Genomic DNA, 15,486 nt, shown 5'->3' with positions numbered 1-15,486 from the left:
CTTATATATTTAGTGTGATTTATTCATTATTGCATCATTTACATAATTTTAGCAATATGACCAATTTTGCCATGTCACATTAATTATGAATATTGATTATGGAACTAATGGCTAACGTTTCTCTTGCTTGTGATCTTAGCAGCTTAAACTATATATAATCAATTGGCTAAATAATTTCAAAAACTTGTTTAAATTCTTTAAAATATCTTTTTGATTTAACAATAAGGGGGAGAAGTGTTAAATGTGTTTTAAATGATAAATGGGAGAAGTGTTAAAGTAAGGGGAAGTAATTTCAAAACTTGATTTCAAAATCTTAAAATTACTAAAATGTTTTGTTATATCGAAAAGGGGGAGATTGTTGAAAATATTTTGATATTTCGATATAACAAATTAAGTTAAATGAATTTTAAGATTTTCCAAATAATATTCTAAGTATATTCGATATAACTATTCAAATATCAAAACATTACTCCAAATCTTTCAAAAATCAGTTTTAATCTTTACTCAAGTGTAAAATTAAGTTTTAATCTTAAAACAATTTCAAAATAATTTTACAAAGTATTTCGAACCATTTCAAAGCCAAAAATTCCAGATTACTCATAGGGAACCGATTCCCCCCCAAGGGGGTACCGATTCCCCCTGAATGGTTTGGCTCCGAGAATTCCAGTATGCTCGGAGGGAACCGATTCCCCCCCAGGGGGTACCGATTCCCCCCTTGTATAACGGTCGAAATATTTGAATTTTACACTTAGGGAACCGATTCCCCATAGGGGTTACCGATTCCCCCCACGCTCCAAGCTATTTTATTAATTGTTTTCACACTAAAACGTCTATATGATCTTCACTAATCATCCCCAACGTTCAGAAGTGATTCAAGGTGTATTTAAACAAGTTCTTAAGCCTTTGATCAAGAAGAAGTCATAGAAAAACAAGAGTGAAAGCATCAAACACCAAGTTTGTGCAAATCAAGCCAATTTTCCTTTCAATATTCATTTTGCTTTCAAAGAACACCATTTGTGCTCATTTTTAATTATTTGTGAGTGTTATTTTCTTGTTCTAGAATTGTGCAAACATCTTACCTTGTGAGGTTTTCCTTGTAAGTTTGCAAATTTGTAATCTTCTCTTTGGGAAAGAGTTTCTCAATAATTGGGGTATATTCTTGAGGGTGTTGTAAGGTTATCTCTTTGCCCTCAAAAGAAAGAACAAATTAGTGAATTTGTTGGAAAATACTTAGTGTGGATAGCTAAGGTAGTGGATGTAGACTTTGATTGAGAAAGTCGAACCACTCTAAATCGATGTGTAATTACTTTTAATTTTCTGCAAAAGCTTCCACCAAATTTTTAATTGCCAATTCACCCCCTCTTGGCCAATTCCGTCAATCGATTAACTCAACACAATACCCTATAATTAAGGGACCGTTTTATAATTTTTAATAGTCGAGTAATAAAATAACACCCGAATCATTTATATACTTTACCCTATTTTCTATTTATTTACTTTATCTTAATTTTAGTGATTTTATTATTTTTCACCCGAAGTGTGGGTTTTTCAATTCCATGTAATACACAAATATCTTAAAATATAAATAATACAAATATAAATTTTTTACTCATTAGGATGAAATACATAATAAAATATAAACCGCCTCTTAAATCTCCTCTATAAAAACCCTCTCTTTCGTTTTTTATTTAACTCATTGAGTCTTCTTATTCTTCTTCAACTTATTCGTCTTCTTTGATTTTCCTACGTTGGCATGGCGGAGGCTCCCACCCAAACCCAACAACCTCGTCCGATCATCAACGTTGTTTTCCACCTTGGCGGCGGTGGAGCGGACGCTGGAAATAAACCCGGGGCGGCGCCGGCGTCAAAAGCTTCCATAGAAGCAATGCCGAAGATAAAAGTGAAAGAGAGTGGTAGAGATTGTAGTATTTGTTTGGAAGAGTTTGGAGTTGATGAGGAAGCTAGGGAGATGCCATGCAAGCACGTATTTCATTCGGGTTGTATTCAGAAGTGGTTGCAGATCCATGGTTCGTGTCCGATTTGCCGGTTTTTGATGCCCGCCGATACGGTCGAAACCGGAGGCGGTGATGGTGGTCGGAGAAGTTCGGAAGATGCGGAGGTTACTGGTTTGGAGTTTTTACATATGCTTTTATCTTTTGCTAGCCAGACAATCTTGATAGGTGTGGGTCGGGGTTCACATCAACCTGGTTCGAATCCTGTTGATGATGATGATACCTCTTCGAATTAAAAACTTGTGTTGCAAGTAAAAACGTGGTTCGCTTTTATGCTATTTTTATTGATATATTAATTTTTCTAAATAATATTAACAACAATTTGTGTATTTTTTATACATATTAAATTTTATCGTTCTCGTAGATAATAAGATTGAACTAAATTATATTTTAGATATTACGTCAATAAGTTCAATTTGATCATACAATTTTAGAAAAGAAAAATATGATTTTTCTTAATTTCCTAAAATTATTTAAACCTTTTCATATCCTTATAGATAAAATCGCTTAAATTTAAATTATAAAAAATGAGTAAATCGTGTTAAATCACTAAGATATCTTAATAAATTGAGTTAATTGTATTACATATTGTCAAAGTATGTCTCTTATTTTAAATTGATACTCAAACTTTTAAATATTTTAATTTCATCCTTAATTTGTGACTATTATTCTAAATTAGTCCTTACTTTTAACATTTTAATTTTATCCCTAAACTATAATCTTCATTCTAAATTGGTCTCCAAACTTTTTGAACATTCTAGTTTTATTCCAAACTACACGTATATAATAATCACATCCCTTATTGATAGAATAGCTATGCCAAGTTATATTAATATATATTTGGGGGGAAACAAAATTTAGGCTACTATGCTTGAAACTAATTACATATTTGGATGAAATTGGAATATTCAAATGTTTGGAGACCAATTGAGAAAGAGGGTCATAGTTTAGGGATGAAATTAGAATGTTCAAAAGTTTACGGACTAATTTAGAATGAGAGACGTAGTTTGAGGATGAAATTCAACTATTTAAATATTTAAAAACCAATTTAAAATGAGGTTTATATAATAGGAACTCGCAATTAACTCTAATAAATTCAATAAATTTAAGTGTGATCAGTTTATTAAATTGAAATCAAAATTAATATCTATTAACTAAAATTTATAATTTATTTTTTCTTAATCGTAAAACATACAAATATTCAATATTTTGTATTTTTGATATTAAATGGATTGTAAATGTGGGCCCACAAATAAAACTGGCATGAAAATAAGCTTAGAATAAGAATATAAAAAAAATCAAGTCGCTATCACACTTCTATGAGCAAATCAAGTCGATTATGTGTATACATATATTTAATATTTTAATTTATTTGAGAATCATGTATTTATATCTATATCATTGTATATGTGGAATACAAATATTAAATATAAATCTAAGAAATTATTTGATATATTTTTTATGCAAAATTTATTTTATAAAAAATTATTTATTTTGATGATATATATTCTGTTTAAGATTTAAATATTAAAATTTAAAATTAAATCAGATAAAATAAACTTTACATAACATATACATCAAATAAAACTTCATAAATATATCAAGAAATATATCAAAATATCTTAATCTATAGAAAAAGAAAACACAATTACCCAAAATTTTAAAAATTTCATTTATTATCTATAATAAAGTTGTTGGCAGTTATAATCATTTTTGTCGAAATTGAAGTGGATAAATCATTAATTGAAAATTGATAATTTAACAGTTATTTTTTAATTATTTTAAACTTAGATCGATTGAATTCGAAAATCAAAATCGGTTGCACCTCAACATAAAAAAAATCATAGAGAGCATACTAACCACTAATTAACCTATATTTTTTAATACTAAAACATTTTTAATATTAGATATTAAATCTATTATTTAATATTAGATATTAAATATGTTATTAAATTAAGTTAATAATACTTTATCAAACAACAACAACAACAAAACCCTATTCTCATATGCAATAGGGTAAGGGTGAGGTAGGGTAGTAGGCTTCCCCCAACGCCAGGTTGAGAGCAGCTTCCGTAGAAGACCTTCGGCAGTCAAAAAATTAAAAATAAATATAAAACACAAAGCATGTATAAATAAATAAATACATAGTTGAACAGTCTTTTTATGCAGTCTTCATATGCGCGTCTGTAATGGGAAATAATCCCTGCGTAAAAATCTCTGCATATAGACAGAAACGTAAGACCTGGATAAATTTAAAAAGAGGAAACATGAAGAGAATGATACACAGAAGTTAGCGATAGCAAGCTACGAGAATGAATAAAGTCAAATGTGTTAAAACCTAAACTAAGGCAACACTACTCCGCTACCCTAGTTCTAAGCCTTCATAAACTCCAATGTCAGAAACGTATAAAAAGTAGAAGTCATGAAAATTACTACAAAGGCATTAAAAAGAAGACAGAGATGCTACACCCTATGGTTGTGACCCACACTACTCAGCTACCCTAGTCTTAAGTCTCCATACTTTCCTATCAGAGGTCATGTCCTCGGTAAGGGCTAAATCCTTCAAATCAGATCTCAAGCAGTCTACTCACTTCCTCCTTGGTCGTCCTCTCCTTCTGGCACCGTCGACTGTAATCGACTCTACCCTCCTGACCGCATCCGACGGTTGTCGCCTAAGGACACGCCCAAACCACTGTAGTCTTCCTTCCCTCAATTTTTCGGATATAGGCACCACCCCCAAGGACATCCTAATTGCAGAGTTTGGTGTCATATCTCACAGAGTCCTACCACATGTCCATCGAAGCATTCTCATTTCTACGGCCTCCATCCTCCTTACGTGATCCTTTTTGATTGCCCAACATTCTGATCCATAGAGCAGCGCTGGTCTTATTGTCATTCTATAAAATTTTCCCTTAAGTTTTAAATGATGTTAAGGATTAATTTATAAAGATTGTAAAACATGAGTGGCAAAATGATAATTTTGCTAAATGGTGTTAAGAAAAAGACTATATAGATTTTAGTCCTTATATGATTATTAATTATGAGTTTTATATTCTTAGGAATCAATTTGAAAATTCTGAAAATTTTACAGATTAAATTAAAAAAAATATTAAATGTTGGAATTTGACATTTAAGATATAGTTCAAATGTAAATAATAGTTTAAAAGTCCCACTGGTTAGGCAAAATTTTTGAAATAATGTTGTGAAATTTTTTTATTCTTGAAATAATGCTGTTAAAAAATTAATTGCTGAAATAGATCGTTTGCTACAGTTGTACCCTTGATCACCAAGTGGTCCAAACGACCTGTGTAGGTCGTCAGGTTATCCAAGCGACCAAGAGAGGTCGCCAAACAATCCATGCGTTCCTGCGTGGTTTGCAAAAATACAAGCAATAAATCCAGGTTTTATAAAATTAAACTTGATTTTTTCCCCAACAAAAGTATTATTTGTGGCCATTTATTAACACAACTAAAGCAAGACAAGAGCAAGTGGACAGACCCCACATTGCAAAAACATAAACAAAAACAGTTTCCACTAAAGATTACTAATAATGATTACTATTAATTTCATAATATTTTAGATTATTAATAATTATTTATTATTAATATTTAATGATTTGATACTAATGATTTAATAATAATTAGTAATAATTAAATTATAATAATTACTAATAATGATTACTAATAATTATTTAATAATGATTAAATAATTAAATAAAATTTATTCAATTTAAATCGAATTTATAAATAGTTGAACTTATAACAAGTCGAATTTATATTTATAAATAGTCGAATTTATTCTTTTTAAAAGAAAAGCAATAATGGTGCCTAAAAAATATCGATATTTTAAAAACATGTATCGATACATAACAATATAACAGGTAAAACTATGATTTTACATTTAACGTAGAGACATGCATATTTAATATTATAATATTTAAGTTTTAATAATATTTAACATAACCCCAAATGTTTTATAAAAGAAAAAGCAATATTGGTCCCTATAAAGTATCGATACTTTATAAACATGTATTGATACATAACAATATAACAGGTAAAACTATGACAAAATCGGTTTCATTATGACAAACCGGTAAAGCGCTACCGAATTTGTTGAATGTATCGATTCCATTAAAATAAGTATTGATACTTTTGAAATTTAAAAGAAAAGAAACCATAATAACGCCTATAAAGTATTAATACTTTATAAACATGTATCGATACATAACAATATAGAAGGTAAAATATGACAAAACTAGTTTCATTATAACTAAACCCTACACACTAAACCCTAACCATTCTCCCTCCAATCAATTTCTTCTTGGAACCCCAAAATAATTAATGCTATAAACATATATAATGATTTAGTGTCTAGGGTTTAGATTTTCAACAACAACCAAAATATTTTAGGGTTTAGGGTTTTATTATAATGAAACCGATTTTGTCATATTTTACCTGTTATATTGTTATGTATCTGTCATAACCATTTTTAGGTGAAACAATTAATGATACATATAAAAATAAATAATATGTACATATAAAGGGGCTGAAATAAAAATAATTAAATATTACAAACCAATATATAACATTTATATAAAATGCATAACAATATAACAGGTAAAATATGATAAAATCGGTTTCATTATGATAAAACTATAAACCCTAAACCCTAAAATATTTTAGTTGTTGAAAATCCTAACTCTTAAACCCTAAACTCTAAACACTAAATCACTACAAAGGTTTTCAATATTAATAATTTTGGGATTCCAAGAAGAAATTGATTGGAGGGAGAATGGTTAGAGTTTAGGGTTTAGGGTTTTTAATAATAACCAAAATATTTTAGGGTTTAAGGTTTTGTCATAATGAAACATGTTTTTCCTATTTTACTTATTATATCGTTATGTATCGATATATGTTTATAAAGTATCGATACTTTATAGGGGCTATTATGGTTGCTTTTCTTTTAAATTCTAAAAGTATCGATACTTATTTGAATGAAATCGATACATTCAACATATTCGATAGCGCTTTATCGGTTTGTCATAATGAAACCGATTTTGTTATAGTTTTACCTGTTATATTATTATGTATCGATACATGTTTATAAAGTATCAATACTTTATAGGCACCAATATTGTTTTTCTTTTAAAAAAAATAAATTCGACTATTTATAAATATAAATTCGACTTGTTATAAGTTAAACTATTTATAAATTGGATTTAAATTGAATAAATTCTATTGAAATATTTAATCATTATTAAATAATTATTAATAATTATTATTAAATTATTTTTATTAATTATTATAATTTAATTATTAATAATCATTATTAAATTATTAATATCAAATCATTAAATATTAATAATAAATTATTATTAAAAATATTATTAAATTAGTAGTAATCATTATTAGTAATCTTTAGTGGAAACTGTTTTTGTTTATGCTTTTGCAATGTGGGGTCTGTCCAGTTACTCTTGTCTTGCTTTTAGTTGTGTTAATAAATGGCCACAAATAACACTTCAGTTGGGAATAAATCAAGTTTAATTTTATAGAACCTGGATTTATTGCTTTCATTTTTGTAAACCACGCAGGAACGCATCGATTGCTTGGCGACCTTTTTTGGTCGCTTGGACGACCTACATAGGTCGTTTGGATCATCTGGCGACTAAGGGTATAACTGTAGTAAACAGTTTATTTCAGTAATTAATTTTTTAACAGTATTATTTCAAGAATAAAAGCATTATTTCAAAAAATTTGCCCAAACAATAAGGAAGTTTGAAGGTAATTTTATAAAATTTTAAAGAAAAATATTAACGTCGCTAAATATTTTTGAGATAAAGTGATTAAAATATAAACAAATTAAAAAGTTAAATTTAAATGGTGAGAATAAGAAAAACAAAATTAAGTGAATAAATTTATAATTTATTTTAAATAAAAAAATAGCATACTAACTATAAATAAAAAAATAATTTTTTCTCTGAATATCTATTTAAAGATTATCAAACAATAAAAGTTCACATCTTACACGTGGTACTCGAATTCAAAAATAAAAACTCTAATTATTGAGATAATTTAGTTCGTACGATGTATTTAAATTCTCAGTTGCCGTCCGTTTCTCAAGTGAAAGACACGTCATCATCAACTCGACCCGAACCCACCACACCCATGAAGCTAGCCAAGCCAACTGAAGTCAAAACCGATTGGAAAACTTCCAAACCATTAACATTCTCCCCACCTTCCAACCTTCCCGGACCACCGTCACCACCTCCCGTTCAGCCTTCCCGATGGGGGGGCATCAAAAACCGATAAACAGGAAACGATCCATGGATCTGCAACCACTTCTCGATACAACCCGAATGAAACACATGCTTACATGGCATCTCCCTAGCTTCTTCATCAACTCCGAACTCATCCAAACAAATACTACACTTGCGGCCACTCTCTTTCACTTTTATCGTCGGCATTGCTTCTATTGAAGCTCTCGACGCCGGCGCCGGCCCAGGTTTATCACCATCTCCGGCACCGAGGTGGAAAACAAAGAAGACGAGCCGAGGAGGTTATCGGTTTTCGGTGGGAGCATGTGCCATGTCAACGTAGGAGAAAAACTAAAGACTTCTTTTTTCTTTTTGGCAAAGGAAAATCAAGAAATATTTTGAATTGAGTAACAGTTGATAGAGAAAAGAATGATTTTTATAGATGGATTTGAAGATTCTAGAAGATTCTGTTTTATCTATGTGTTGAATCCTAATTGGGGAACAAATATTATATTTTAGAATGTATTAGTTGTGTAAAGTATTCTATATTTATCTTCTTTTTATTTTTTAGCAAATAAATAATTTAATTATATAAATTTTAACATTTGATATATTATATTGAGATAAACTAAAATATTCTAACATTTATCTACCTATCTTGTCATCTCCCTTGGTTTGACGTCGTCTTTTTTACCGTCGCATTCGCATAGTGTCTCGATTTAAGGTTTGTCGGGTAGCTTTGTTCTTCGTTGGGTAGAGATTGATGGCTATTGTTTTATGACTGTTAGTCAGGTAACTGGTCGTTGGTAGAGGTACGATCTGGTGAATGTTTGATCAACAGCAACAACAATAAGGGCAACGGCTGCCGTGAGTTTAAAGATTGAAATTAAGATTTTTAAAGTCTCGAGGCAATTTTGAGATTTAAGATAATTTTGGTTTTGTTTTTAAAAAGAATTATAAATGTAAAGATTCTTTATTTAAAATGAAAATTTTAAAATTCTATAAATAGGACAAATTTCGGATAACAGAATCTTTTAACGGCTGTTACGGATAAGACATTTAAAACAGTAACAAACTTTCTTTTAAAAAATAATACCAAACTTTCTGCACTCAGTTCATCTGGATACATAAGTATACTAGTTTTTATTCTTCCTCTAAGATTGAAGAGTGCAATTAAAAGACTTCGATTACATTCAATTGAATAAAAACCACAAATTGCAAAGGTTATCAGAATCTAGCGCCCTTAATATGAGAATTAAAAAGCTGACCTCACCATTGGTATTTGGCAGCAACGAGGACTTCCTCGTACTTCTCAGCTGCATTGTCCCAGCTCAGATCTTGCTTCATTCCCCGTATTTGCAACCCTTCCCAGCTTGTTTTATACTCTCTATATGTCAACAAACAATTCCCTAGAGCATGTATCAACTTGTTCGCATCCGCACTGTCGAATGTCCAACCGAGTCCCGACTCTTCAAACGGATTGAATTGCTGGACTGTGTCCCTCAATCCACCCACCGCATGCACAACCGGGATCGTCCCGTAGTTCATAGCATACAATTGGTTTAGTCCACAGGGTTCGAATCTTGATGGCATCAGTAAAATATCTGCCCCGGCTGTTATACGGTGAGCTGTCTTTACTGAAAACCCTACCCATCCCCTTACCTTGTCGCGATGTTCGTTTTCAAACTTTCTTAGCAACTGTTCTAGGTCGGCTCTGCCGGTTCCTAACATGACTAACTGTACATCCTGGCCCATCATCCAGGGAATTGCCTCAGCGATTAGATCAACGCCCTTTTGTTGATCTAGTCTCCCGATAAAGCCGAGCAGTGGGACATCTTCACGAACCGGTAGCCCAAGCTCCTTTTGTAGGGCGGCCTTGCATTGAGGTTTGCCGGTTTTCAGTGTTTCCAAGGAGTAGTTAGTATAACCATCTGACTTGAGGTGAATGTCATACTTCGGATTCCACTCCTTTGTATCGATTCCATTGACTATTCCCCTCAACTTCCAATCGTTTTCGTTTATGATCCCATGCAAACCCCAACCACCTTCTGAAGTTTTGACCTCCCAAGCGTATCCATGGCTAACGGTGACCACTCGGTCAGCCGTCTTTAGTCCAGCCGCAAAGATATTGAAGTGATCACCTCCTATTGGGTCATATAACTTGAAGAGGTCCATGTAGTGTTCCTGTAGATCGACATAGTTGAAATCTTCAACCGGCCCACGACCCTGGATTCAATTCAACATTTAGAATATAGCTATGAAGAAATTCAAATAATCATACCCATATCCGACATCCAAACCTGGTGAGCGATGTTATGGATAACAAGAACGGATCGCGTGAAGGACATCAAACCATTATCCCGATAATATGCCTTCAAGTACACTGGCAACAAGGCAGTATGCCAATCATTAGCGATGAAAACCAGATTTCCATCTCCATAGCAGACACCACCACATGGAACATGCCACGGAACCTGAAATAAAACGAAACCAACTTCACTTTACGACACTAATAAGATAATCGATATTTTAAAAAACCAAAACAAGGCTACACCGAAAAGAAGAAAATGGCCTCGAGAAACCTCAAACTTCACCAATAATGATCTCAATAAGACCATTCTAGCATGGGAAGTCTCCGCATACGAGAGTAAATAATAAGAGACCAGTCATCTGGGCCGTAGAGATAATCCTTAACAAATAATGCAGGTGTTAAAAAGACCTATATATTTTGGCAATTGTATCTAGCAGCTGTTTTGGAAACATGCCGATATCGAGGTCAATCGCTGAACTCAACATTACCTTCACTATGCTTTACATAAATGAGAAAAATTTAGGGGCTATTTGTAAACATAATGAATATGGAAGTCAAACTGACATTGAATATCTGAAGCTATAACGCTAAAGTTCTTTTCCTGAGTATGATCAAAGTTGATCCGGTTTTTCACAACCAAGTCATATAAATTACAGAAACTTTAAAACCAAGAGACAGAGCAAGTCAAATTCTACATATTATTAGGCAATTTAGAAACTGTACCTCGACCGCTGCTTTGCAAAACAATACCATGCGCTTCAAAATATCCTGCACCACAAGACTGAAGTTGTTTAAATTTCGGAGTATAGTTTGTAAACTATATTGTCCTGAACCCATGTCCGACGCACATGCACACAATGATATAGAGATACATCTCTCCACATACATGGAAAAATTGAAAATTTTGAACATATGCATGTCGGAAACATACCGACATCCAACACTTGCATCCAAATCTAAGTAACATAGGCTGTGACTACCCAATCACACTAATACAAGATGTAAAAGAAGCACAAGTTTTAGAAAAACCTATAGTAAGTTATAATCAGCCTTGGATTAAAACATTAAAATTAAGCATTTGATGGCCAATTTCTTTGAACCTTGTAGTAATAGCTTTGACATGTTACGAACATCACATGCGTATTCGAAAATTAGACTATTAACTAATCATAAGTCAATAAGAAATGATAATTCTACCACACGGTTTCCTCCATATATGTTATTCTGCATATGTTGAAACAAGGGACTGTCCACAAAAACAAAATCCACACCATCAATATACGCTTGGAAGTAGGTTACTTCTATATCCTGCAAATAACATAACATCGCGATTGTGTCGTGGAATTAGTCGATTATGTTTTAAAGATCAAAAGCTAAGTAACTTACAACAATATGCTCCATCATACCTGTCCGTCTACCTTATACCTCTTTCGAACTCCGGTAGCTTGAGAATCAGCATATTCCGCATATCGAGGTACCACAACCTAAGCAAAAGAGAAAAGTTGCTATCAGACCATATAAAGCACCCGAGGCATCTGTAGGTTCATTGTCAGGGAACTAAGATGAAATGCCGGGTGCTAAACACAAATTGTTCATAAACTGCGAGAAAGAAAATGTAAAGCATTAACCCTAAATGGTTGACTTCAATTTAATGAGGCCTATCTTGAATGCTAAGATATTCAATTAACATAAAAATCAGAGCCGACATATTACCATAACCCTATGTCCACGTCGAGCCAAAGCCTTTGGCAAAGAACCGGCAACATCTCCAAGCCCACCTATAATAAGAATATCTTAGTGCACAATAACATATAAAATGACAAGTCACATGCCATCTTCCTATCGAGAAAAGAAAGGGAGACTGTCACCTCAGATTATCTATCAATGCCACATTACCTGTTTTAGACCACGGGGCACATTCTGCTGCTACTAATATAACATTCATGACGTTTGCACCTGCTAGTGGCGGGGGGTTTTCACCTTCAATGGCAGAATCATCTACCTCAGCAGCCTCCTTCGAGACTGCTTTGGCCAAATTTTCATTCTGTTCATCTGTAACTCGGGCATTGTCAGATGAACTCAAGAGATAAGAAGGAATCACATCAAACTTAAATGCTTTAGAATCAGCGATTTTCGGCTGTTTCGTAGAACCTATAGTAGAGGAAGCCTTTTCAGGGGGCAAATATAGGTCAGGTTCCTCTTGAACTTCAGTAGAAGGTAGGATCTCCGATACATTCTTTGTAGCTGAATTGGCACGACTGTTTGAAAGAATGCTACCATTTTTGTCTTCATCTACTCTGTCGGAGCTGATAGAAGCAAGGTCTGGATTGGGAAGAGAGTTACTCCCCTGTTTATGAAAATCTCCATCTTCATCTTGGTCAACAATGCTACCTTTTATCGATGAAACCAATTTCCTTCGTTCAGCAATCTGCCATGGATACAGAAAATGAGTAAAACAAATAAGATTTTGATTCTCAATAACAAAATTAGCAAGAGATATAGCTCCTGAAAGGCAAGGTTAGAATATATAACATCATAGACATCACACAGTTCCTTATTTCCATCCATGCGCCAAAAGGTTTCCATCACCAAAATTTCAACCACGGAAACAACACGAAGTTCAGAGCTCAAAATGCAAACCAAACCAAGAAAAAGGTTGATATAAGAATACTGCAGAATATTCATTCTCATCATCGAACAAAAATATACCTGATAGGTACCAAGTAACGGAAAAAAATACCAAATGCTAGTTAGAAGTTAGAACACAAATATCCAAGTAATCCTGCACTCCAATAGTAAGTCGAAGGAGTCCAATACCATAAAAGCAGACACTTATCCCGGATTCAAGTACATAGATATTTCAGAGACGACGTACGAGTATAGATACCCTTTATAAATGCATCTCTGAAATCTAAAAGCACGTAGAGTAAGAAAACTATATATGAAATGGCTGATTACAAATGGAATCATATCTCCAAGAAAGCTACAAAGACTTTTGCTATTACTATATTTGTTTCTTGTTTATTGGTTCAATGGAGTTCCATTGCAAGTTAGGTATAGATTATAGAATTTGAAAGTAGCTAATCACAATAAGATTCAAAGCCATAATTCCCATTATCCCATATCTATTTATCTCTGTTTGCTGCAAAAGTCAACATTTAAGTGTCACATTCAATAAAGTACCAAAGAATGGATCACAACCCATAAAATAAACACCCATCATATGAATAAAAAAGCACATTTTTAGTCTAAAAGAAACCCAATTTTACTATAAAAACAAAAAAGAAAGAAAGAAAGAAAGCTACCTGTTGAAGTAGGTCTTTTTGCATGGCAAGAACCTTCTTGCTCTTCTCAATTGTATCCTGAAGTGTATTATCTGAGCTATCACCACCAAGGCCATCCGTAGAACTAGCCAACCCAACAGGCTTAAATCTCCATAGCTTCCCTTTGTTATTATAAAACAAAGAAACCCCACATGTTGAACCATTCGAAACAGCCAAAGTTTTAATCTTTCTCGGCCTAAAAGTTGAGAAAACAAAAGGTTTGCTTTCCCTATTTCTGTCAATCATAAAAGGTGAAGAAGTACCAATGGAAGCCATTTCCCAGGGCCAGAAACTACCGACTCAAAAATCAAAATAATAAAACCAAAATCCCCCAAGAATACCCTTTCTTCTTCTTTTTTACAACTTAATTTGGGGGAAATGGGTGAATGGCAAGTTATAGTCTTTTTTACATAAAAAAATGGTTTTCGGGGGGGGGGGGGGGAACCATGGAAATGAAGAGGATAATTTGTGGAGTGGTGTTGTTAAAGTGGGTCCCAAAAGCTTGGAAATCATGGTGAATGAATTTGTCTGTTTTTTCTATTTTTTCTGAGGTTCAAATTATCTGAGAATTTTGGAACAGAAATTGGAGAGTTTGCTTTGCTAGAGATCTGGTTTTGGGCCATGGTTGATGAGAGGTAGATGAAATTTTTAGTTTTAGATTTAATATTTTTTATCGTTTATATATTATTATTTGTAAAAAAAGTTTTTTTTCCAGAATTCAATATATTATCATTGTATAATATTCCTTTTAATTATTTTGTATCAACTTGACTTTAATAATCTTCCACCTAACCAATTCATTTAGTCCAATCTTTTGTGAGTTGAAATGTAGTTGGGCTTCATTTTTATGCAAAGTATCTGGGGTAAAGTATAGAAATCATCACTCGACTATAGGATACTATTTTGTTGAGTTTTCAAATTATTAAAAGTTACAAAATGGTCTCCACTATAAGGTATTGTTTTGTTGAGTCTTTGACTATTAAAAGTTACAAAATGATCATCTGACTATTCATATGTTCAAAACTCATATTTTTCTGTTAAAAATTGATGGATATCTGAATTGGAAGTTAACTTGCTGATAGAGATATGAAAAAATCATATTTTAATGATGTTTACTTGCATTGTTGTTGCTTTCAAGCACTGATTCGACAATATAATATTTCAAGCAATGGCTTGATGACATAATGTAAACGAAGACTCGATCCATAGAATACAACTCAAACGATTCTATGATCATATTTTATTATATCCCAATGAGCAGGTTAACATTCAACTCAGACAACCGTCAATTTTTTAACAGAAAAATATGGATTTGAAACAAATAAATAGTCAATTACTATTTTGTAACTTTTAATAGTCGAGTGACTCAACAAATAGGGATTTATAGTAGGAAGTCCAATTTGTAACTTTCAATAGTCAAGAGACTCAACAAAACAACACCCTATAGTCAGGGACCATTTGTGTACTTTACCCATTATTCTATTAGCCATTTTTATAATTTATAATTTATTATTTTTATTATTATTTTAATATATATATTTTAAAATTTAAAATTTTTGATTATAATTTAAATGATAGTTATGAAAT

At 32.3% G+C, this 15,486-nt stretch overlaps 2 protein-coding genes across 2 annotated transcripts in view; one reads left to right on the top strand and one right to left on the bottom strand.

The window, feature by feature from the left end:
• The window catches only part of LOC120140280 (granule-bound starch synthase 2, chloroplastic/amyloplastic-like), a 33,855-nt gene extending 19,548 nt beyond the window's left edge, over positions 1-14,307 (bottom strand). The window contains exons 1-8 of the mRNA XM_039155284.1: positions 13,882-14,307; positions 12,473-13,004; positions 12,290-12,354; positions 11,983-12,060; positions 11,774-11,884; positions 11,300-11,344; positions 10,566-10,739; positions 9,534-10,491 (exon numbers count right to left, since the gene is read on the bottom strand). Of these exons, the coding sequence (XP_039011215.1) occupies positions 9,535-10,491; positions 10,566-10,739; positions 11,300-11,344; positions 11,774-11,884; positions 11,983-12,060; positions 12,290-12,354; positions 12,473-13,004; positions 13,882-14,175 (2,256 nt within the window). The 5' untranslated portion in view covers positions 14,176-14,307 and the 3' untranslated portion in view covers position 9,534. The remainder of the gene's footprint in view (positions 1-9,533; positions 10,492-10,565; positions 10,740-11,299; positions 11,345-11,773; positions 11,885-11,982; positions 12,061-12,289; positions 12,355-12,472; positions 13,005-13,881) is intronic.
• On the top strand, positions 1,754-2,248 carry LOC120140320 (E3 ubiquitin-protein ligase RING1-like). Its single transcript, XM_039155307.1, has one exon. The coding sequence runs from the start codon at positions 1,754-1,756 to the stop codon at positions 2,246-2,248; it is 495 nt and encodes a 164-aa protein (XP_039011238.1).
• Positions 14,308-15,486: the final 1,179 nt, after the last annotated feature.

This window comes from Hibiscus syriacus, unplaced genomic scaffold (genome assembly GCF_006381635.1).
Source record: "Hibiscus syriacus cultivar Baekdansim isolate YM2019G1 unplaced genomic scaffold, ASM638163v2 tig00110783_pilon, whole genome shotgun sequence".
Taxonomy (NCBI): domain Eukaryota; kingdom Viridiplantae; phylum Streptophyta; class Magnoliopsida; order Malvales; family Malvaceae; genus Hibiscus; species Hibiscus syriacus.
Note: the sequence above shows the minus strand (reverse complement) of the source record. Positions and strands in the feature narration are given on the sequence as shown.